The following is a 26,211-nucleotide window of genomic DNA, read 5'->3' on the forward strand; positions in this document are numbered from 1 at the left end:
TCTTCTTCGTCTGTCATAAAAAATGCTTTATTGATGAAAGTTGGCCTCAAAATTTTCATATTGGTTTCAGCTACTACTCTAATATATCTACTTTTGTAGTATTCATTCTGCTTAATCTGATTTGCTCAGAGGTTTTGACATCCTTGTCATTCACTGTAATCTTCTAACAATGAGAAGAGCTAAGTGTAAATTGCCTTTTGATACCGCCAATGTAGATGCAAATGCTATTGATGTCTAATATTCTTGCAATATCATGAAATGGATTACAGATTTGTGTTGAGTGGTATCAAATGGGGCACGTGTTATGTATCCAGCCCATATTTAGTTCTACTAAAATCAGTTAAACTAAATATTGGAAATTGCATGGGTGAAACTTTGCCAGTTTAATGCAATTTAACTCCAAAGACAAGCCTTTTTCTACCTGAATGCCTCAATTTCAAAGGTATTGTAATTAACCGTCACCTATAAGTTTTCATCAGTTTCCTTTCTGACAAACACCCCTTTGGAAAGCAATATGAAGAGATGCAGGAGTATTGTATGCAAAAGAAAACTTACCTATTAGTGGAAGGCCAGCTTCTGCTTCATCATTTTTATTCCATGTCATAGATAGGTTTCCTGATCTAATCAGAACCTTCACCACAGTAATTATTCCCATGGTATTTGCAAAAAAATGTTTTATGAATGGCTTTGAACCATCGTTTACTTCAGAGTTCAGGAGCAACTTCTTGTATATAAGATTTAAGAAACAAATTGCAAGTCAGGCCAGATGGTAAATTGTGGTATTTGTTCTTGGAGCTTTGCTGTGATAAATTTATGTAACTTTACATGCAGCAAATATTGTGAACTCATTGGAGGACATAATATAATCTTGCATCACGTGAATTGTTTGCTTCTCATAAATAATTCCTGTTAGATCTTTAGATAGTTAGCAGGCAAAACCAAGTCCTTTTTCTATTTAATTTAGCGTAAGCTCGGCACACTGTCTCAGAATGTCAGTTAATCTTGTCATTTTACATGATCTGGTACAGATAATTTTGTTGTTGAGAAAACAAACTTTCAAATCAATGCTTGTCAAATAATTTTTAAAGTAGAAAATAAGTTCAAAACATTCACCACCAAATGATAGTTGTTTAATTGTGTGAGATCTTACAGTCATATATTATGATATTCTAACAAAATATATTTGCAATATTTATTTCACTCAAGCCTCAAAACTGATAATATCACAGATGACTGAAGGCACATATTCTGTGTAAACTTACTGCTTTTACATTTTATAGGATTAATTGCTAAATGAAGGTCATTTAGGTTTTCTATCAATAAAACTTGAGATTACCACTTCATAAAGCTAAGGACCATAGAAAATTTATCTTTGTGAGAAAAGGTCTGTTCAACACATATATCTTAATGGCTTAACATCAGTATAGATGTTTTAGATTGTTTTTGAGGGAATACATTTGATTAAAGTGAACACCTTTATTACTCAGTGAAGTTTTATCCAAAGCCCCTCTGTTGTAAGTTGATTCATAAACTGTCACCTTAAATCAAAGTAATTTTGTCTCTAATTGCTAAGGTAATTTTTGTTATTGACATAGAGGCAATGCTGGCAAGGGATGTGTATTGCCTAGCCTTTGATGCCTTTTGAGAATGGTAATTTTTTTACCGCATGTTCTTAGGAGAGCGGTAATTAGGGCAAATCAAGATTTTTCACCCAACAACAGTGAAGGGATATTGCTAAATTGAGAGAAATGTTCTATGAGGAGAGATTGAGTCGAGTAAACCTACATTTCCTCAAACTAAGGAAAATGAAACGCAATCTAATTAGAACGTGTATAATTCTTAAGGGATTTAACAGAACAGATTTTGGATGGATGTTTCCCTGTTTAGAGAGTATAGAACTATGGGTGAGAGTCTTAGAATAAGATTTTGACCATTTAGGACTGTGAGTGAAGAGATTTCTCCTAATCAAAAGGTTGAGAACCCCCGACCCCAGAGCTGTGGTCCTCAGTCATTGAATATATTCAAGAAACAGATTAATAGATTTTTGGGTGTTAAGGGTTGTGGGGATACTGTGCGATAGTGGAGTTGAGGTAGATGACGAATTATGATCATATTGGATGACTGAAGGGCGAATTCTAGGTAATCCAAGATGGAGGACGGTAAATATTTCTGGCTGTAACAGGCTGTGCCATTTTTGAGGTATTTTAGGTGTTGGAGATGATTTCCTCAAATTCCAGGAGCAGCAGTTACTGTTTTATATGCTGTTGCATTGTTTGGAACTTTGGAGAAAAAAAAAGTCAAAATAACAGCACTTTTAAAAGCGAAAGGAACAGACAAAGGCAGCACAAGATGAGGCCAGTGCAGGAGAGAGAACGAAAAAGAAACCCATACTGCTAACTGACAGAGCAGTAAACCTGCGAAGTTACTGCCTTTGCTGTTTGAATTCATGTATCGCTGGACATCAGAGTGCATCTGGGAAAATTAACAAAAACAATGAAATTCACAACTAATCTTGAAGGAACCTGTTTGGGAGAGGTTACAGCACAGAAACAGATAAGTGAATATTTTTAAGTGTGTGGCCTACAGAAAGTCTGCAGTAGTGAGTAGAGCTGGTTCTTTCTTGATTATATGTTTTATTGAGATATGTCTCTTGACTAAACTTAAAAACATAAACCATAACTATTAACTTAACCCGGAGCAGTGTTTTATAGAGGAATAAGACAGTGCTATTTTCTGGGTCTGTAGACTGGAAAAAGCAAAAGTGGTCTTTTGTAGAGTGATATGCTCTTCGTGTCAGATGTGGGAGTTTAGGGAGAGTTTACGTGTTACTGAGGATTGTATCTGCAATAAATGCTGTTGGTTGTGAATCTTATCAGATCGAATGGATCAGTTGAAGAGACAGTTAGAGGCAATGAGGAATTTACAAAAGCAAGGGGGTGTGATGGATGGCAGTTATAGGAAGGGAAAAAAGTTGCAGATGCAGCACATAGATGGGTTAACTCCAGGAAAGGTAAGAGAGGTAGACAGGTAGTGCAGTAGTCTTCTGTTATATCCCCATTTCAATAAAGTATGCTGTTTTGGAAAATGTAGGGGTTGATGGATTCTCAGGGGAATGTAGCATGAACTGTCAAGTTTCTGGTATTGAGACTGGCTGTAATGCAATGAGGGGTACGTCGGCTTCCAAGAGATCAATTGTGTTGGTGACTCTCTCGTCCGAGACACAGACAGATGTTACTGTGGCCACCAGTGAAAAATCAGAATGGTATGTTGCCTCCTTGATGCCAGGATCAAGGATGTCTCAGAGAGGGTGCAGAATGTTCTCAAAGGGTAGAGGGGCCAGCAGGGGGTCATTGTACACATTGGAACCAATGACATCGGAAGGGAAAAATGAGATTCTGAAGGGAGAATATAGAGAGTTAGGCAGGAAGTTAAAAAGGAGATCCTTGAGAGTAGTAGTGGGACCCAGGGAGATAGTGAGGAAAGAGATTAATCTGAGACTGGTAGATTTGAGAAAAGAAGTGAGTCAAACAGTCGGTATAGGCAGGGACAAAGCAGAGAACAAGTTAGGACTGATAAATTAAACTGCATTTATTTCAATGCAAGAGACATTACAGGGAAGGTGGATGAACTCAGGGCATGGTTAGGAACATGAGACTGGGATATCATAGCAATTACAGAAATGTGGCTCAGGGATGGACAGGGCTGGCAATTTAATGTTCCAGGATACAAATGCTACTGAAAGGACAGAAAGGGAGGCAAGAGAGGAGGAGGAGTGGCATTTTTGATAAGGGATAGCATTACAGCTGTACTGAGGGAGGATATTCGTGAAAATACATCCAGGGAAGTTATTTGGGTGGAACTGAGAAATAAGAAAGGGATGATCACCTTATTGAGATTATATTATACCCCTCTTACTAAGAAAAATTGAGAAACAGATTTGTAAGGACATCTCGGTCATCGGTAAGCATAATAGAGTGGGTTTAACTTTCATAACATAGACTGGGACGTACCATAGTGTTAAGGGTTTAGATGGAGAAGAATTTGTTAAGCATTTACAAGACAAATTTCTGATTCAATATGTGGATGTACCTACTAAAGAAGGTGCAAAACTTGACCTACTCTTGGGAAATAAGGCAGGGCAGGTGACTGAGGTGTCAGTGGGGGAGCACTTTGGGGCCAGTGACCATAATTCTATTAGTTTTAAAATAGTGATGGAAAATAATAGATCAAATCTAAAAGTTGAAGTTCTAAATTGGAGGAAGGCTAATTTTGCCAGTATGAGGCAAGAACTTTCAAAAGCTGACTGGGGGCAGATGTTCACAGGTAAAGGGACGACTGGAAAATAGGAAGCCTTCAGAAATGAGATAACGAGAGTCCAGAGACAGTGTACTCCTGTTAGGGTGAAAGGAAAGGCTGGTAGGTATAGGGAATTCTGGATGACTAAAGAAATTGAGGTTTTGGTTAAGAAAAAGAAGGAAGCATATGTCAAGTATAGACAAGATAGATCAAATGAATCCTTAGAAGAGTATAAAGGAAGTTGGAGTATACTTAAGAGGGAAATCAGGAGGGCAAAAAGGGGACATGTGATAGCTTTGACAAATAGAGTTGAGAATCCAAAGGGTTTTTACAAACACATTAAGGACAAAAGGGTAGCTAGGGAGAGAATAGGGCCCCTCAAAGATCAGAGGAGAAAGTGAGGACTGCAGATGCTGGAGATTCCTGAAGAAGGGCTCATGCCTGAAACGTCAATTCTCCTGCTCCTTGGATGCTGCCTGACCTGCTGCGCTTTTCCAGCAACACATTTTCAGCCCCTCAAAGATTAGCAAGGCGGCCTTTGTGTGGAACTGCGGGAAATGGAAGAGGTACTAACCAAGTATTTTGCATCAGTGTTTACTGTGGAAAAGGACATGGAAGATATAGAATGTAGTGAAACAGGTGGTGATATCTTGAAAAATGTCCATATTACAGAGGAGGAAGTCCTTGATGTCTTGAAACACATAAAAGTAGATAAATCCCCAGAACCTGATCAGGTGTATCCTAGAACTCCATGGGATGATCGAGAACTCATTGCTGGGCCCCTTGCAAAGATATTTGTATCATTAATAGTCACAGGTGAGGTGCCAGAAGACTGGAGGTTGGCCAACGTGGTGCAACTATTTACAAAGGGTGGTAAGGACAAGCCAGGGAACTATAGACCAGTGAGTCTGATGTTGGTGGTGGGCATGTTCTTGGAGGGAATCCTGAGGGACAGGATGTACATGTATTTGGAAAGGCAAGGACTGATTAAGGATAGTCAACATGGCTTAGTGCATGGGAAATTATGTCTCACAAACTTGATTGAGTTTTTTGAAGAAGTAACAAAGAGAATTGATGAAGGCAGAGTGGTAGATGTGATTTATATGGACTTCCGTAAGGTGTTTGACAAGGCTCCCCATGGGACACTGGTTGGCAAGGTTAGATCTCATCGAATACAGGTAGAACTAGCCATTTGAATACAGAACTGGCTCAAAGGTAGAAGACAGAGGGTGGTGGTGGAGGGTTGTTTTTCAGATTGGAGGCCTGTGACCAGTGGAGAGCCACAAGGATAGGTGCTGAGGTGTAGTTGACAGTGAAGAAGGTTACCTCAGATTACAATGGGATCTTGATCAGATGGGCCAATGGGCTGAGTAGCAGCAAATGGAGTTCAATTTAGATAAATGTGAGATGCTGCATTTTGGGAAAGCAGAGCTTAGTAAGACTTATACACATAATGGTAACATCCCTCATAGCTCCTTGAAAGTGGAGTCACAGGTAGATAGGATAGTGAAGAAGGCATTTGGTGTGCTTTCCTTTATTGGTCAGAGTATTGAGTACAGGAGTTAGGAGAAAGTGAGGACTGCAGATGCTGGAGTACCAGAGTTGAAAAATGTGCTGCTGGAAAAACACAGCAGGTCAGGCAGCATCCAAGGAGCAGGAGAATCGACATTTCGGACACAAGACCTTCTTCAAGTCCTTCTTCCTCATTCCTGAAGAAGGGCTTGTGCCCGAAACATCAAGTCTCTTGCTCCTTGGATGCTGCCTGGCCTGCTGTGTTTTTCCAGCACCACATTTTTCAACTACAGGAGTTAGGAAGTCATGTTGAGGCTGTACAAGCCATTGGTTCGGTCACTTTTAGAATATTACATGTAATTCTGGTCTTCCTATCAAAAGGATGTTGTGAAAGTTGAAAGGGTTCAGAAAAGATTTTCAAGGATGTTGGCAGGGTTGGATAATTTGAGCTATAGGGAGAAGCTGAATAGGCTGGGGCTGTATTCCCTGGACCGTCGGAGGCTGAGGGATGACATTATAGAGGTTAATAAAATCATGAGGGGCATGGATAGGATAAAAAAAAACAAAGTCTCTTCCCTGGGGTGGGAGAGTCCAGAACTAAAGGGCATAGGTTTAGGGTGAGAGGGGAAAGATATAAAAGAGATCTGAGGGGCAACGTTTTCACGCAGAAAGTGGTACATCTGTGGAATGAGCTGCCAGAGGAAGTATTGGAGGTTAGTACAATTGCAACATTTAAAAGGCATCTGGATTGATTTATGAATAGAAAGGATTTGGAGGGATATGGACCGTGTGCTGGCAGATGGGACTAGATTGGGTTGGGATATCTGGTCAGCATGGATAGTTTGGACCAAAGTGTCTCTTTCCATGTTGTACATCTGTATGACTCTAAATGACCTATCCTTGCTCTTTTTTCCCTCAGCTGTTACATTGATATATGCTCAAGTCAGGATACTGTGTGCCTTGGAGGGGAGTTTGTTTGATGGTAAAGTTTTCAGGGTTAGGAAATGCTGTCAAAGTAAGCTTTGTGAGTTATGGCAGAACATACCACAACTACTGTGATCCAGTGATGAATATCAATGGCAGAGGAGTTGATCAAATAGGCTGTTTTCTTCTGAATCGTTGAGTTTATTTCCTGTTGCTGCTACCTTCAATCATCCAGGCAAATTGTCGGCATTCTATCACACTCCTCATTTGAGGTAGTTATGAGTTTTAGATGCATCATGAAACTAATCATTCAAAGCAGTATACCCACTTCTGACCTTCTATTGTTACCACTGTATTGATCTGATCAATCCATTTAGCTTTTTTGAGTAATGATAATCCTCAAGATATTGATTATGTAGACATTTGGCAATTGAATAGTTGCTACTGTATGCCGTGGTTAATGGCTGACATTTTGTTTTGAAGGTGATCATTTCTAGTATTTATGTGATATACATTACCTGCATTTGTCAGGTCAAGCCTGGATATATCCAAGATCATACTGTAGTTGGCATGGATTGCTTCATTTACAGAGCCATTGTGAATGGAGTTGAAAAAAAAAGTAGGAACAACAGCAAACAACCCCATTGCTGACATTATCATGGAGGGGAGATCACTGATCAAGCAGCTGCAAGTGGTTAGGCTGAGGATCTAAGGTCTGTGAAGGAAAAACAAGTAAGAAAGAAGTTAAGACCACACCTCCTGAGTAATCTTCTTCATTCTTGAAATGTATTTTATTTTCAACATACCTTTCAACATACCTCCGATACTACTCCTAACTCGATCTCAAGTATATTTATTGTTTAATACTGTTTTTGTTTTCCTCTCTGAGCAGTGATGCCTTCAGTTCAATCTTACAGTATTGAGGATTGGTCTGTAGGCATACCTTTTTGTTTTAGAGTACTGAGGAAAATTAGTCGGCTGTTATGATTTCAATAAGCATAAAACCCCTCCAAGGGGCACTGGTCTATTGATTTTTACCCTCTCCCAGAAAAAAAATAGGCATATCCTAAGGTACATGGTGGATAAACTACATTTGAAGAATAAGGAGGACCAGATCAAAGGTAACTAATCTTACTTTATATCTATTTTCAGCATCTTGAAGGTATAAGACAATAAAAAGGGTATTTTGTTAGTTTGCTTGCTAAAACTGACAATGATTATCATATTTTATGAGTGAAGCATCCATATTAATTCTTATGAAGGCTTACATTTCAAAAACTATTCCAATAGTAGCATTTTAAGTTAAATTCATTGATCATCTTGTTAGAAAATGATGATTTCTTTTTCATGATTTGTAGTAAATTCAAGTAGCAGATGGAAACTTTGCAATCGTCTAAAGTGTGAAATGATGTCATCAAAATGTCAGTTACTCTGATTGTTAATCAATGAACATAGCTGTGTTATTCTGTGTGCAACTGCAATAAGTCAGCTTCCTAGAGATGCTCTCCTCCCCATGGGCTTTAGTGTGCTACGTAATCTCCAACATTGAACTGCCATTTCTGCATTGATGAATACATGAAATCGATCCTTTATTCTTTTGAAAATGGCAATTAAGAGCAATTATGTCATAAATTGATACAGAATTAATAAGCTGAAATCACACCAGACCTGTCAATGGTGAATTGCCTATATTTTGGACTTCTTGAATATAGGAAAGTAGTTTGAGTACATTTTAACCTGAACAACAAGCACACATGAGTGATGATGGGAAATGAGACAAAGGTATTGCAACAGAATGTAAATTTTGCTGATTAACTGCTTGATAAATTCTGTGCTGCACATTGAAATAAGTTATTTGTTATCTTTTTTGAGGTTGTACTTTTATACATGTTCTAGCAGAAAAAAACTTTGTGACCATGTGATTAAATATCTTATCATTTTACGAATTACCCAACAGCTTAAATAAAATTTATGGTCTCAGCTTGGCTTAATGACAGCATTCTAACTCTTGAGTCAAATATTTGTGGGTTGAAGCCCCTTTCGAGGATCTGAACACATAAACAACACTTCATCACAGCAAGAAAGGAATGTCGCATCTTTTGGAAGCATCATCTTTCAGAGAGAACATGAAACCGAGTTTCCTTCTGTTCACCTGACCATAAAAAAGGCCTGAAGCCAATGCTCCAAATTACCTGCCCAGCAATTCACCTTTAATCAGCATTCCCGAAAAACAAATGATTTTGCTAATTGTGAGATAATCAGAACAACATAAATGCAAATTTGCCCAAAGATTTATCAGTGTGATCAACCCAATTAGAAATTGTTTTTAAATGTAGAATGTAATACGGCTGGAATAATCTTATAGGAAATGATTCAACTGCCAGTACTTTATTCAAATACATTTTATGGTGTTAAATTAGCCACTTAGCTTTGATTTATTTTAAAATAATCTCCTCTTAACCCCTCATATCTAAGCAAGAAAGAAATATTTGAAATTATTTGTATTTTTAAAACCTAGGCTGTTCCAATGGGCTTTGCAGTCAATGAAGTGCTCCTGAATGTTGTAAAGTAGGAGAATCTGCAGTCAATTTGTGCTCAGCAAGTTTCCATAAACAACAAGATGATAATGGTCAGATATTTTGTTTCCATGGTGTTTTTTGAGGGATAATATTGTCTAGGATATCAATACTAATTCTTTTGCTAGTTTTCAAAATAGTGACATGGAATATGTTACATCCACTGAAAAGTTAAAAATCACACAACACCAGGTTATAGTCCAACAGGTTTAATTGGAAGCACTAACTTTCGGAGCGCCGCTCCGAAAGCTAGTGCTTCCAATTAAACCAGTTGGACTATAATGTGTAAGGTGGCAAAGGCTATGGACTTGCCTTCTCTGAGGATTGAACTCAGGACCTTCAGATTATGAGACTGACGCGCTGCCTACTGCGCTGGTGTTGTGTGATTTTTAACTTTATACACCCCAGTCCAAAACCGGCATGTCCAAATCATCCACTGAAAAGGAATAGGGGACTTTGATTTAAATTAATATCTGAAAGGTGGTACATTTAACAGTGTAGCTTTTCACTGGAGTGTTAACCTAGACTTTTTTGCTTTAGTACCTGGAGTAGTAACACCGGCTTAACATAGGTTAACACCTCTGCTAAAATGATAAAGAGCAGGTTTTTGGACAAACATGTATTTGTAACCTACTGCATCATTTTAAAGCCCAGAACATTTATTAGAAAAATATAGTAATCCTTCTGATCACTTAGAGATCTTATTCACTGGTTACATCAATCATAATTTTCTTTAAGTGATCTCAAGCTGGACACTGTCCAGTGTGGGGAGAATTAGTCAAGAGACCCAGTTTTAATCATGCTCTGCAGAATATGGATAATAACAGGATCACAATTTATCTGTGGTCAAACGGCCTGTAAATATACATTCACAAACCCGGAATCTTCCAATTTGTACTAAGGTAATTGTTTGGGATAAAGAAGACAGCAAAACATAACAACAATCTTTCTGTCAGGCTTGTGTTTGGTTAAAAAGCCTGAAGATATGTATGTTGGTGATGATTCTTCCTGTCATCAACTTGGTTCTGGTTGGAATGGATTACTAGGCTTATTTTAAAGTGGTGCTATTCAGAGCATGCATGCCATTACGTATTTTCTGTAATCATAAATGGTATGCAGAAACTCTCAAATTTAGCATTCTTCCAGTTTATCCACATTAAACTCTGATGAGATACCACTTGGATTGAGCACTTTTATTTGCAAATTTTATATCTTCCTTCATTTGAAGAGATATTTAATTGAAAATTGTGCTGTCAATTACACAAATTATAAACTGTCCTTGTTAATAACAGAACAAAGGTCAAAGCTTTGCACTTGCTAAATATTCTAATCAGAATAAAATAAAAAGAGGATTGCTATGAACTATTTAAACAAATTGTGCACTTGTTAAATATTTGACTAACAATTATCTTAATTTTGCAGAGAGGCAACAGAGCTCACAAAGAGAAGACCAAGGAAAGAAGGGAATGAATTTAAAATTGTGCCAAATCGTCGTAATCTACATGGAGTTCAAAATACACTAGGTATCTACTACTTTCTGTTTCCAAACATGTTAAATGTTTGCAATATAGAAACGTACAGCAACAAGATAAATAATTTTAGTCATGTTCAGTACAATCCAAGAACTCCCTTTTTGTTCAAATCTCTTTTGCATCCACTTGAGAAGGTAGTCTTAAGACTGGTGCTGAGACCTGGAGTTCTAAATATCTAAAATGTACTCTTGGGCCATAATTTGTCAAAATCAAAGGTCATTTGTTCTCTATCTTGACTTGTGTAGCTAATTCATGAACTAAGAAAGGTTTTCCTCCATATATGTTTTATATACACACACTATCAGAATCCTTGAAATTTGAAATTTAGTGATTCTAATACAGCGAAAGGATATTTGCGCATCCTGTAGGCCCATGTTATGCACTCAAATTATGGCTTTCAGTCCAGGTTCAATCACTACTGCTTCCCATTTTAGAATACTTATCAGTGAGAAAAACAACATTGCTATGCACCATTGCAATAAGAAGAACACACTTGCTGCAGTTTTCACTATCTTGTATCATCACAACAGCAAGAATGTACTCATTGGTGTTGCTGCTAATTGCTGAAAAGACTTTTGAAAAGACTGAGGTTAAGATTTTGTCACTAGCAACTTCTGGTGGCCTTGAAATCTTTATATGAATATCTTCTGAAATATATGATAGAAATTCTTAGATTCTTCACTGCACTATAAATCCAGCACACAGCAGCAGGGATGTCAGTGAACAGGTAAACAATCAAGCATATTGAAATATTCATAAACATCAAACCAAAAATTAAAAGCAGAATAAACGTTTGTGAATGTGTAAAACTTTTAATCACGATAAAATTTGAAACTTCCTCAAATTTAAAATGAATGTTTCAGAACTGGTAAGGCTATTGAACAGTAATTATGAAGTATGCCATTAAAATTTTAGTTACATGCCATTCAACAAGGTGTGACATTTTTGGAAGTTTTTACACTGAATCTAAATGCCAATAATGTGCCACGTGTTGGTGGGAAACTTCCTGGGAGTTCACCAAGGATGGAAATACTCCTGATTTAAGGAAATGGAACAGAGCTCTGGATAAGTTGCTCTTCGGATGGTCGGTGTGGATTTGTTGGGCTGAAGGGCCTGTTTCCACACTGTAGGTAATCAAGATGGGAATTAGGTTTAATGTTTCATCTGAAAGATAGCACTTCTCACAGTATCCCTTAAAGCTGCACTGAAGTGTTAGCCTAGATTATGTACTCAAATCCCTGGAGTATGACTTAAATCCTTTACCTTCTGATTTTGAGATGAAAGTGCTACCATAAGGATGTGGCAGATACCTGATACTTGCTTAATTCAGTTGACAAAGCCATAGATTTTAATTTGATACTTTTGAAGGCAGCGTCATGAAAATTTTGGTTTCTTTTAATATTAATTGCAAATGTGAAGAATAAATTACTGTTTGAATCCCATTTTGTGCAGAGTTCCTATCACCAATTTGGGTATAGACCAAGAATTGTGAGAGAAATAATTGATTGTGAAACTTTCCATTTTCTAAAGAAATTAGGGAACAATAAAATTACATTTGTAAAACACACTTCTTTTGAATCCCCCTATTTTCCTTGCCCAATTAACTTCCCTTTTCTCTTGTTCACTTAATGATTGCTACATTGATTTCCAATACTCTAGGACTTCACACAAGTAGATAGTTTTCATGCGATCCTGGACAAAAGATGTCTGCAGGTCTCTGATAATAGGAATGGGAAGCCCAATCCTGTTCTCACCTACAATCAAGTAATTTTTAAAGGAAAAAGTCATTTCTTAACTGTCAAGCAGGAATTAAGTCTTTTTTCTACATTCCCCCTCCAGTTCCAAAATGAGGTCTGATAAATAAATTCTAGTAACCTACTGCTATCTGAGATAAAATTAGCCAACTCAGCATGTGTCATTGAGTATTACCTTTATGTCTTCCTATCATTGTAGTGGCACAGTGGCTCAATGGTTAACACTGCTACCTGTTGTGTGATCTGGGTTTGACTCTACGCTTGGGAGACTGTCTGCATGGAGTTTGCATGTTTTCCCTGTGTCTGTGTGGGTCCCCTCTGGGTACTCTGGTTTCTTCCCACAGTCCAATGATGGTTAGGTTAAGTGGATTGGCCATGGGAAATGCATGGCTACGGGAATAGGGTAGGGGGTGGGTCTGAGTGGAATGCTGTTTGGAGGCTCAGTGTGGGCTGAATGGCCTGCCTCCACAAAGTCCCCTATTCCTTTTCAGTGGATGATTTGGACATGCCGGTTTTGGACTGGGGTGTATAAAGTTAAAAATCACACAACACCAGCGCAGTAGGCAGCGCGTCAGTCTCATAATCTGAAGGTCCTGAGTTCAATCCTCAGAGAAGGCAAGTCCATAGCCTTTGCCACCTTACACATTATAGTCCAACTGGTTTAATTGGAAGCACTAGCGGCGTTCCGAAAGTTAGTGCTTCCAATTAAACCTGTTGGACTATAACCTGGTGTTGTGTGATCTGGGTTTGACTCTAACCTGGTGTTGTGAGATCTGGGTTTGACTCTACGCTTGGGGGACTGTCTGCATGGAGCTTGCATGTTTTCCCTGTGTCTGTGTGGGTCCCCTCTGGGTACTCTGGTTTTTTCCCACAGTCCAATGATGGTTAGGTTAAGTGGATTGGCCATGGGAAATGCATGGCTACAGGAATAGGGTAGGGGGTGGGTCTGAGTGGAATGCTGTTTGGAGGCTCCGTGTGGGCTGAATGGCCTGCCTCCACACTGTAGGAATTTTATGATTAAGGCTAGTCTTCAATACATGCTGATTATGAAGTCATAAGATGTAGAAACAGAAGTAGGTCATGACTAATTTGATAATTCTCAAATCCACTTTCCTGCTTTTTCTCTACAACCCTTGATTCCCTTGCTGATTAAAAATCTGTCTCAGCCTTGAATATACATAACAACCCAGCCGTGACACCACTCTGGAATTTCAGGTTCACTATCCTCTTTCAGAGAAGAAATGTATTAAATTCTGCCAATTCTTAGGAAGGAGAGGAATTTATATTATACTCCTGATAAAGTTACCTAACATAGGATTATAATTAGAATTGCTTGGTTATACAAGATTAGATTAGATTACATTAGATTACATTACATTACAGTGTGGAAACAGGCTCTTCGGTCCAACAAGTCCACACCGACCCACCGAAGCGTAATCCACCCATACCCCTACATTTACCCCTTACCTAACACTATGGGCAATTTAGCATGGCCAATTCACCTGACAAATTAAGCAGACCATTTGGACTAACTGTTTATGCCTATGTTTATGTTCTGTATGAGGCTCCTCTGCATTTAACCTTTTTCCTCAAATGGCGATGGCTAGCAGAAGGGGACATAGTTTTAAATTGAGGGGTGATAGATATAGGATAGATATTTCTTTACTCAGAGAGTAGTAGGGGTGTGGAGCGCACTGCCTGCAACAGTAATAGACTCGCCAACTTTAAGGGCATTTAAATGGTCGTTGGATGGAAAAAAATGAATAGTGTAGGTTAGATGGGCTTCAGATGGTTTCACAGGTCAGCGCAACATCAAGGGCCGAAGGGCCTGTACTGTGCTGTAATGTTCTATATGTACCTTTTATTGCTTCTTTACAAGCTTATTATTTTTCTCCTTCAAAATATATTTTTCCTATCATTGGGTCTTATGAATTTTGTCCCTTCGATTTGTCGTTGTACTTACTTCAATCCATGTCATGGAGTGGCTTTTTATTCCATGTTCAAGCCATAATTTATACTGAAACCAGTCAGTTTGTGTCAAAATTGCTTCATTGGAATAACTTCTGTAATGTTGACAGATCTATACCATTGATGCCAATTTGACAGGATTAGGACATTATTTAAAGATAGTGGTCTTTTTATTAAGTAAGGAAGTCTCATGCAAGTAAATATAATTTCTAGTTGTTTACTATTAGCACTAGGCTTGGAATTTGACCTTCATTACAAGTTTGTGATGAGCTATTTTGATCTATTGCAAGGTATCTCATGGAAAAGATGCATAATTGTTTGAAAGGATTGGAACTTCTCACTGCAGTGATTCAAAATATGCTGTTATTTGATGCAAATAGAAACTTTACTATGCTAGTGGGCTTCATACCACCTAAATCTGTTTCAAGATCTGGACCTGCAAACTTGTTAAATTTGTTAATGACATTAAAGTGGGGAAGCAATAGAAACAAAAGACACAACAATGGATTTGAAAAAGGACGTGAATTGTCATTGTAATTCCGGTTTTAAAGATGGGTCACTGGACCCAAAATGTTAAGTTTGCTTTTCAGCAGTTTTTGTTTGTGAATATAATTTGGAAGACTGGTGATAAACTATGTATCTATCAAAGCTAACTTTAAAATTTTATGTATTTAAAAAATAATGGATATCAAAAAAAGGTAAATAATATGAATTTTTGCAGAGACATAGACTCAAATTTGAGCATAATAGCAGATATGTCACAAAGGCCCAACGTGAACACATAGTGTTCAGTTTTGATAACTGCATCATACTTCCACAAAAAAACTTATAAAAAGGGTTATGTAACAATTAGCTAGTTTTTTCACAACTGTTAATAGAAATAGAACAAATTAAAGAATCTTAAACTCTTTAATTCTAGAACATAAGTTGTTGGAAGCACGTTGTCACATGTTTCTCCAAATTATTGAAGATCAATTTATGTTATGCTATCATTATGTAGGTCCTTACTCTAATCCACGCTCCCGTCAACGGATTCCACGTGACCTAGCAATGTGTGTAACACCAAGTGGACAGTTCTACTGTTCAATGTGTAATATTGGTGCAAGTGAGGAACAAGAATTTCGGCTTCATCTTGAAAGCAAACTGCATAAGAGCAAGGTGTCAGAGCAACGATACCGCAATGAGATGGAAAATCTTGGCTATGCATGAAGCCTTGGAAATAAGTGCATCTTGAAACTTTATGAGATGGTTATAATTGTTGATGACACATTCACAATTTCTGTATAGAAAATGTAAAGACTTGATCATTAAGAAAAAGAATCATTGAATCCATTTTTTAATTGTACAGAGGTTTGTTGTTAATTGTCAAAATGTACTTTGTATTCTCTTAACATTTTAATTTAATGTTTAATGCTAATTTGTGTCTAGAAAACCTCCATCTGTTGCTAAGATTTATCCCTTAAAGGGATGTTTGTGAAACTGGTCACATGCTGCTTCTACAGATGGTTTGGTAACATTTAAGTGATGTAACATTTGTTTTGCTCATGGAATATTTTTTAACAAAATGTTCAGCTTTCTTGGAATTTTAATGTAATTTTAAGCAGTCTCTTTAATATTTGATTTCCTTTTGATTTGCAGCTTATAATGACCCTCTGCAATTGATTCAAAAGGTGGTATACAAATAAATGTTCAACGCTGAATCATTCATGTATTGTTGAATGATCTTTGTATAGAGAGTTTCACCATTGGTTTTCCTGTGGAAAAGGTAGATATGAAAAGTGCAATAATATGTTAATACCTGTTGTTCTGTTTTCTTTAATTCATTGTTGAAAATTTTGTTTGAAATGTGTCAATAACACTTGTGGAGTGATGCAAACTTTGAAGAGTTGATAAGCTTGATATGATGTTGCTAAATCAACAAAGTTGAAGCATCCCAGAATTTATGTTATTATATTAGCATATAAAATGTATATAATTGAGCTTTTTCACAATTGGACTCAGTAATTTAGCCACCAGCTGCATTATTAGCATGCATGCACTACTAAACAGTCACCATCAGAAAAATTAAAGAATATTGTGGTTGTTCTTGTGAACCTTGAAACTACCTGGTCTTATTTAAAAGGATCCTAATAATAATGTGTTCCTTTTAAGACTGATTTCACTGTACCAAATCTGACAAAGTCCACTGAAGGCTAACTTTAAAAATAAAAAGTGAAGGCCAAAATTATGGAAAAGGTATATATGCTATCCTTTAGTGAGCCACTCTGTTTAATATCAGCAATTAATGGATAAAATTCTTTCCAAACCTAAGATAGATGACTGACTGAGTTTGTGCCAGAGTTTGAGAAAGGTAAGTTTGTGAATTACATTATGGAAAATAAACCTAGTAAAGCTAAGATAAAATAATAATGAGTGAAAATGTGAATTGTGTTAGATATGCTACAAAGATTACATTTTATTGATGAAAAATGAATATTTTCATTAATTCAAAGCAACCTTTTGTATTCTGACCTCCTCGCCCCTTTCACCAGTTACCAAGGCTTCAAGAAAAAAACAATGTCCACCTTTTAATAAAACCAACATTTATTCATGAATGTTCTTTCTCAAATTATAGTTCACTTTTTTGTCATTTACTGTCACTGTATTTTCTTTACAAAAAAAAGGTTAAAAAATTTAAGTCTCCATCCCACGGCATTTTTTTTTCACTGGTTAAATTTTGCTAAATTTTCCAATCATTGTCATATTTTTCTCTACATGAAAATTAATCTGTTTTAATGCCTTAAGTTTTAAAAGATAGTCAAATTGTGCCTTTGAGGCTTATATAATGATATTGATACGAAAAAGAAATTACATTTAAAAATCAATCTGTGTCCACTGCATTAGTGTATTTATTTGGACTGTGGGTTGACTGTGGATACAATCCGCAGGCTAGCATTTCCATTTCAAACATGGATTCACTTCTGGTCTTATTTTTAATATTCTGCCTCACTGATAATTTCTGTTCAACAAGAACAGTTACAAAATGCCACACAGAAAAGACCTAAAAATAAATTTATACAGTGACATTTTGATGACAGTTTGATTTATAAGATATATATATTTCACAAAAATTTTTTTTCTTAGTTTATTACCACATACATCTCAGAAATAAGAAATTTAATTTAGAAGAATAAAATAAAACAGAAAATGCAGGAAATAGAAGACCAAACAACAACTGTAGATAGAGAAACAGAATTAACTTTTCATCAAAATTAGAAATATTTAAAGATTTAAAATACTGAACAATTCCTAAGTCACCTCCAACAGACATTTTATAATGACTCATGTCCATGCATGTGCAGGTAACATCTCTTCCTGTTCCATCCTCTCCACGGCCCATGCCCCCACTGTTCACAATGCAGATTGCATGACTGCATTGCAGAACACATTTGTTCACAAGCTTCTTGTCACCTACCATTTTAATTCTCTGCTCCACCATGCACTGACTGTTTGAGTGAATTCAATGTAAGCTTGAGGAACAGCAACTACACTTACAATTAGGCATTTTACGGTGTTCTAGTTTTAACATTGAATTCAACAATTACGTTGACTCATACAGTACAGAAACAGGCCCTTTGGCCCAACTCATCTATGCTGACCAGATTTTCTGACTGAACTGAGTCCCATTTGCCTGCATTTGGCCCATATCTGTCTAAACCTTTTTATCAATGTACCTGTACAAAGTCTTTTAAATGTTGTAATTGTACCCTCCTCCACCACTTTCTCTGGTAAGCTCATCCCATATATACGCCATCCTCTGTGTGAAAATGTTGCCCCTCAGGTCCCTTTTAAATCTTTCCCTCTCACCTTAAATCTATGCCCTCTAGTTTTGGATTTCCTAAGTCTGGAGAAAAGACCTTGGCTATTCACCCAATCTGCGCCCCTCATAATTTTATAAACCTCTATGTGGTCACTCCCCAGCCTCCTACGCCATAAGGAAAAAGTCCAGCCTCTCCTTAGAACTACTACTTCTGCCCTATTTTGTTTCCTTTTGGATGACAAAATAATTCTGTTTGCCATTCACATCTCATTCTGACCCATCTTTTGTTTCTTGTTCTGTTATCATTTTTCTTTTGCCTTGCATCATCATCCCTTTTATCATTTAATCTCCTGCCTTTCATGTTTTAGAGATGTCATTCCCCCACTTTCCCTTTGTGCTTTTACTTTCTTAGCTAAAACCTGTTTTTCCAGTTCTGATACAAGGTCATTGATCTGAAATAAATACTGTTAGTCTTTCTCTACACACACAACTGATCTTCAGAATGTTTACAGTATTTCCTGTTTTAATTTTCAATTTCCAGCATTTACAGTATTTTTCTTTTGAAAGGATGGATTGCTGAAAGTACCTTTGAATTTCTTTTATTTGACAATTTTACAATACTCTTCTATAAAACTTACATTTATGGAATAAAATAATTTCTTGTTCTTTTAGTAGCATTTACTTGTGGTTCTATTTTGTCCTAATGTATGAATGCCAAAACAATCTGTGTAACTAAAGCAAAACTTTTAAACCTAAGTGGTCATTCACTATTTTTCCTCAAATTACTGCATAAGCGTATCCTTCTCTAAGAAAATATGTGTAAGTCCAGAATCTTTAGGCATTCATGCATTTTTGTATTCAGCCTAGACTAATTGTATTAGGACATAGAACGGTACAGCACAGTACAGGCCCTTCTGCCCTTGATGTTGTGCCGACCTTTTATCCTACTCCAAGATCAGACTAACCTACATACCCTTCACTGTACGATTTTCCATGTGCGATTCCAAGAGTCGCTTAAATGTCCCTAATGTATCTGACTCTATTACCACTGCTGGCAGTGCATTCTACGCACCCACCACTGTCTATGTAAAGAACCTACTACAGACAATACATACTTTCCTTAACCCTGTCCACACAGGAACAATCTTATTTGATGGAGTATATGGTCAATTCAATCAAAACTTCTTCACTCTAGCCTACAGTTCTAATTCTATATCCAACCTGTATTCAAATTATTTTTAAGGGAATAATTGGCACTGCTTCAACTTACTTTGTTTCACCTAAAACTTGAGGAAAAGAAGAACTCTGATAAACTTGGCACAATTGTATGTTCATCTTTTATCTTCCAGTTCTGTACTCATCCAAGACAGATAATAAGGTCGTCTACTGCTCTTGTCATTTAAAAGATCTTAACCATATCATCTATCAATGTTTTTCAAGATAAGTTTAGATTCATGAACTCATAACTTGGAACCTTAAGTCTCAGAAACATTAAGTTCATTATACTGAAATTGTCTAGATGATCCAAATTGGGTATCCTGGTCTTTCATCAGCTGATTAGCTTGTGTTTCATCAGGATAGTCCTCTTTCATAGTTTCTGGTGCATGCTTTGCAGGAAGTGACTAATGGCTCTGCAGGAAGTGACTAATGGCTCTGTGTCCCCCAGAGTAATACAGCTAAACTTTCACAGTTCTTCAAGAAGCAAGCACTCAGCTGCATGATGAATCACATGCTACCTTTTTTTAAGGAAAAGGATCAAGCATATATCGTGGAGATAAAATAATTTATGCAAACGTTTGTATTTGGCACTGTGGATGTATTCTAGAATATATTGGAGCTGTTATGGTCAGTTCTTGGATTTGTAAGTGCTGCTGAATCTTCACAGTGAAAACAAAAGGTTAGTTTGCTTATCCACTCGGTGATTAGAAAAGGTATGAGGGGAGTAATATCAGTACCTGTATGTCAGCATACAGAGATGAAGCAAAAGCTGTGGAGAGGGCAAGCTCTGTACATGCCCTCCCATCTTGGAGCCAATTCCTCTGTTCTTGACAGTGACTGGTCTTTACCTAGCAGATCAGATAATTTACCCAGTATCACAGTGTGCAAACACATTGATGGTCTCCTGTATGTACTCCCATTGAAGAGTCCTTTGCAGTCAAACTCATCTACAACTTCATTCTTTGTTGAATTCATAATCCTTTTCCCCGACTTCACTTGCAGCCCACTCTTACCTGGATGCACATGTGCTGAACCAACCTGATAATAGCAGCTTAGTTTTGTGCAGTATCTAAACTGATTACTACGAATGTTATTGTTTTCTGTTCCTCCCTGAAACTACTGTAACTTAACAGAGTAGCTTGAGTTGAGAAGGAGCATAAGTAGGACTTAGAAGATGCTGCGTCTTGTATCTTGTCAGTTGCACTCCACTCACGTCTGTTATACAGCGTCTTGTTCTGCAAAAGGAGTGAAGGAATGTCAGTGATTTTGCAGTGTAACATTTGAGTAATGTGCTGAATAGCTGAATAGCTTTTGGTATGTGGATGCACTGAGGAATGAGTGAGAGTCTGATGGTATGTGTGGTTGAGGTGGAGCTTCTGGATGTTAGGCCTGAGCTCTGAATGCCATAGAATGCTGCTGGATAAATGGTGAGAGTGTAGTGCATTGAACAGCATGGTATTGTTGATAGTTGTCTGGTAAAGATGTATTCACTGAAACCTGTCATCCTCCATGAGGTAATTAAATTTATTGAGGCTTTGAGTTGATTTCCCGGACCTACTTACCTCCTCTTCCACCTGAGGCTAGGCTGAGAAAGCCTCCTAGCCTCTACTGGAACCATGAATTCTTCTCTCATGTCAATCCTCACAGTCTCAGTTCCCATTTTAAAAAATCCTGCAATATTCTTCAATACAACTTTTCTTTAAGCAGTACCAACTGCTTTAAGAAGAGTAGGCTGACTGTTCTCAGCACAATGCTATTCACTCCCTGTTGAGTACGAAAAAAAAGCAATTTGGCCCCATGTTAAAATCTTAATAATGAGGTGGGAGACTAAGGTCAGGTGTTGCCCACTTCCAAAGGAATTGGTACAATCAGATTACTGTTGCAACACCACAAACAAAAGGGGATGCATTTTTAATCTCTTCTATTAAGTGTTGAAGATCACATGACAGTATACCTGCCTCCGAACTAAAAGGTCTGGGTTCAAATCCCAGCTTGGACTTGACAGTAAAGAAAACATTCACGATGCAGCCAAACAGGATGAGTAGCAACTTACAATTTTTCCAACATGTGCAAATAGCAGTTGGCATGAGGGGGAAGAGTTTTCTGATCAGGCTTGTGATAGAAAAAAGAAAATTGGAACCTCCACTATCACCATCCATATACCAGGCTACAGTGTACAAGTAAAAGTACATGTTGCCACAGCAAAAAACTGGTGTGCCAATCAGCTGAGTTGGCTGAGTGGCTATGTGAATTACATTGGTACTGATAGCAATTAGTTCAATCCCTGTTCTGGCTGGGATGGCTTTGGGATCTGCTTCCTTATGTGTGCCTTCCAACAAAGCACTCTGAAAGAAGGTATTAACTATTAGGTTGCAATACAAGGGAACGAATGAGAAGAAATCCACAATTTTAGAACAATGTATACTAAGAATGAATGGTAAATAGTTCAACAATACAAATCCATGTAAAAATATAATTTGGTAATGGTTCAGTAATGTTGGAAAGCTAGGGCTACTCTTACTTTTGACCACCTGGCAGAACATTATTCACTGACATTCTTTTCGATTTCTGCAATCTTCCACCTTAAAATGTTACTCTGATAATAAGAGGGAGGACTCTTGCTGCAAACTAGCGCTGATCTGCTTCAAGAATGTAGAATGATTCAGATTACAGTATGTCATTGCGGCTTGACTGTTACTTTATCAGATAGCTTGAGTGAACAAGTTGTGCGGATTCCTAATTGATGAACCCAGCAGGATAAAGAGGTGGGTCACAGGAAGTGTGAAATGAAAGACCTATCCTGCCTGATCTTCCCACAACTAACGCAAGATCTCCATATGTATCCCCGACTGCATCTTCCCCAAATATAAGCCATTCCTGCTGCCCATCATTTCATCTGAGACCACTAATCTGCTGTCTCTTTAAGTTTTTATACAGATAGCTGATTGGGGAATGCAAATGATGCCTGTGAGTTAAAATTGCTAGGCCCTAGTGCTGGTGAGCTCAGGATAATGTGGTGTTCAGTTCAGCTCCCACCTGTCAGGGGCCAGAGTTAAAATTAGGATTGCTGTGTTTAGGGAAGAAAAAGGTTTATTTTAGAGTTGACTAAACATGTCAGGTACTGATAGACAGGTGCTTTTTGTTTCTTTATGGTATGTTTGTAAAGTGGTACACAAACAACTCTGATTTTCACATGTTGGTATGATTCTGTGGTGTCATTATCATCTAATGATTTCTGAAAAAATTATAATTTTTATTTTTGTTCTGCATCAATCCCAGCCCTAAATATGTGCATGTATTATGATTTTTATGAGCAACAGAATGCCATTTGTTCAAGAAGTTTAATTTCTAATCATGATATTACTAAATGAGTAGGAAAAATAGAACTCATTCTTTACAAGTAGCTAATCTGTATGCAAAAATGTAAGTAGAATTGCTAGGATCTGACAATGCTGAAATTGCTTGCAATTATTGCACAGTCAGTGATGATAACTTTCTCAAACTCAGATGCTTGGCTTAGGATTTCTTATGTAGTCAAAATAAATCAGTTTATAATAACATTAGCTTTGAAATCCAATGAGCTGCTCCTGTAAAATATTGCAATAGAAATGTTAAACACAGAAAATATTCTAGATCAGAATTGTTTCCATTTCTTTTGACTATACTTATTATACAAGTGTGAAAAGTGAGCAGCAAACCAACTCGAACTTTACAAAGTTAAAAATGATGCAATGCCAGATTATAGTCTAACAGGTTTATTTGGAAGCACTAGCTTTCTGAGAGCTGCTCCTTCATCAGGTGGTTGATGTTGTGTGATTTTTAACTTTGTACACCCCTGTCCAATACCGGCATCTCTGAATCGAACTTCACAGGAACAATTGCAATTCATAGGATCACCATTAGATGGCAGTGTTAGACAACAATATCATTTATAACTAAACCAATATTATTGCGGATTGTTTCAGAACAACAACCCATCTTCAAAATATTACACTGGCAGAGTCTTTTTTTTTACACTATTAACTGAAAATTGATCTAAACCTAAAATAGAAACAGAAAATACTGGTGAAACTCAGCATGTCCAGCAGCATCTGTGGACAAACAGTTAATATATCAAACACAATGTGACACTTTGGATGAGTCAGAATGAAGAAAAGCAATATTGGACTCAAATGTTAAATCTGTTTCATTCCACACATATACTGACAGACTGCTGAGTTTTCCAGCACTTTCTACTTTTATTTCAGATATTCAGCAATAGTTTGGTTTTAAAATAATCCGAATTATGGATTTGAGCTATAGGGCGAGGTTGAATAGGCTAGGGCTATTTTCCCTACAGTGTTAGAGGCTGAGGGGTGACCTTATAGAGGTTTATTAAATCATGAGGGGCATGGATAGGATAAATAGACAAAGTCTTTTCCCTGGGGTGCGGGAATCCAGAACTGGAGGGCATAGGTTTAAGCTGAGAGGGGAAAGATATAAAAGAGACCTGAGGGGCAACTTTTTCACGCAGAGGGTGGTATGTGTATGGAATGAGCTGCCAGAGGAAGTGGTGGATGCTAGTACAATTGCAGCATTTAAAAAATATCTGGATGGGTATATGAATAGGAAGGGTTTGGAGGGATATGAGCCGGGTGCTGGCAGATGGGACCAGATTGAGTTGGGATATCTAGTCGGCATGGATGAGTTGGACTGAAGGGTTTGTTTCCATGCTGCACATCTCTATGACTCTACGTATTTTCAGGTTTACATTTAATTGTTACTCCTTACAAAGAATTCACGGACGCAGAATAATTACAATATTTTAGCCCATTATATTTGTACCAGCTCTTTGATTGAACAACTGAAGTATGTCAATATCTCACTCTTTCCCCTAAATGCCTCCAATGTTTTGTCTTCAGGTAATTATATAATTCACTTCTGAAAATCATGACTGAATGTGAATCAAGCATACTAACAGGCCATGTACTCCAGATCTTATCCATTCTCTGTAAAAAACATGTTTCTCTTCACAGTACCAAATGAATTAGAAACAATTATTTTAATTTGGGTTCCTGGATTTCTTGACCTTTACATTTTTTTTAGACTTACAGTGTGGAAACAGGCCCTTAGGCCCAACAAGTCCACACCGACCCGCCGAAGCGCAACCCACCCATACCCCTACATTTACCCCTTACCTAACACTACGGGCAATTTAGCTTGGCCGATTCTCCTGACCCGCACATCTTTGTGACAGTGGGAGGAAACCGGAGCACCCGGAGGAAACCCATGCAGACACGGGGAGAACTTGCAAACTCCACACAGTCAGTCGCCTGAGTCGGGAATTGAACCCAGGTCTACAGGCGCTGTGAGGCAGCAGTGCTAACCACTGTGCCACCTCATTAGGAACAGTTTCTCTCTATTGATTCATAATCTTCTCTTTTGTAAACGGAACAACCCCAAGTATCATTGTTGCACTTCAATTTAATTCATGTTTTAATGATATGAGAAATTGTGTAAAGAATGCTCAAATAGTCAGCCACTTGGTAGTATAGAACTTGAGTATCGCTACAAAAAAAAGTATGCCATTGGACATTTTCATCTTGCACTCATCATGTCAGGGTTGCAAGAAGACCAAATTGCGAATGGGAACAACAATTTGCAATGCATGTGAAGAGGCTGTTGATTGGTTGATGAGTGGACTCTGAATTGGTAGAGTTCAGAGTTGCCCTGCCCTTTGTAAATTCAAAGAGTGTGGCCATAAATTGCACCTTACAGTAAAACTTAGGAGGACCACTTGTAGGACAGTGCAGGTGTCCTTACCTCAGGTTCCAGTCCTATCTGCTCCAGAGAGGTATCCTAACAGGTTATATCCGAGCAGATCCATTAAAAATATTTTTTAAAGTGTGAGGAACAAACATCTCCTGCAGTATTCCACATGGCAAAGCCTATACCAATCAGGATCAACTAGTCTGGTTTGAATTTGATGACTTCACTCCTATTTCAGTTGGAAGACCTGTTTATCTTTGTGATATCCAGATCTTGGGAGGGGTTCCTTAATTTGTTATAGTTCCAGATGGGATACCCCATATCATTGAAATGCCCGAAGAGGAGGGATGAACAGGCTCCGCTTTTTATATTCACCCAACACCTTTGTTGGTCACAAGGTTAATTTAAAAATGGATCCATGTGGATATCTTTCTTCCAGATCAAATTAAATTATGTTTTAAAAAGAGACAATTTTACCAGTGTTTTTGACTGAACAAAAGGTCAATTCATGAATAACTAAATGTGAGAAGAATTAGTAACACAACACATGCACATATAGGTTTGAAATAAGGACCAAGTCCTAAAATATAGAAGTAATGAATGGTTTTATTTGAATGAATGAATAATTTTATTGTCGCGTGTATTTTATAGTGAAACAATACGGTGCAAAGTTTCCACTGTGACCATAATCTGGCTTCATTTTGAATAGCTTAAGAATTAATTAAAAAAAACTAAAGAGAGTCCATAAAGCTTCTGCCATCATCAGATCCCACCAGCATCGAAGTCGCTGTTCTCCCGGTGCCAACTTTAGCCATTGGGCTTACCTCACCAATGTTGCCTCCATTGATGTAGCAGCCCAGGTCCCATACTCCCCCTCTGTAGCT

At 37.6% G+C, this 26,211-nt stretch overlaps 1 protein-coding gene across 1 annotated transcript in view; it reads left to right on the forward strand.

Annotated features, from left to right (window-relative positions):
- The window catches only part of zmat3 (zinc finger, matrin-type 3), a 38,412-nt gene extending 22,551 nt beyond the window's left edge, over positions 1-15,861 (forward strand). The window contains exons 6-7 of the mRNA XM_060834135.1: positions 10,731-10,831; positions 15,563-15,861. Coding sequence (XP_060690118.1) covers positions 10,731-10,831; positions 15,563-15,771 — 310 coding nt within the window. The 3' untranslated portion in view covers positions 15,772-15,861. The remainder of the gene's footprint in view (positions 1-10,730; positions 10,832-15,562) is intronic.
- Positions 15,862-26,211: the final 10,350 nt, after the last annotated feature.

The sequence above is a fragment of the Hemiscyllium ocellatum genome, chromosome 13 (genome assembly GCF_020745735.1).
Source record: "Hemiscyllium ocellatum isolate sHemOce1 chromosome 13, sHemOce1.pat.X.cur, whole genome shotgun sequence".
NCBI lineage: Eukaryota > Metazoa > Chordata > Chondrichthyes > Orectolobiformes > Hemiscylliidae > Hemiscyllium > Hemiscyllium ocellatum.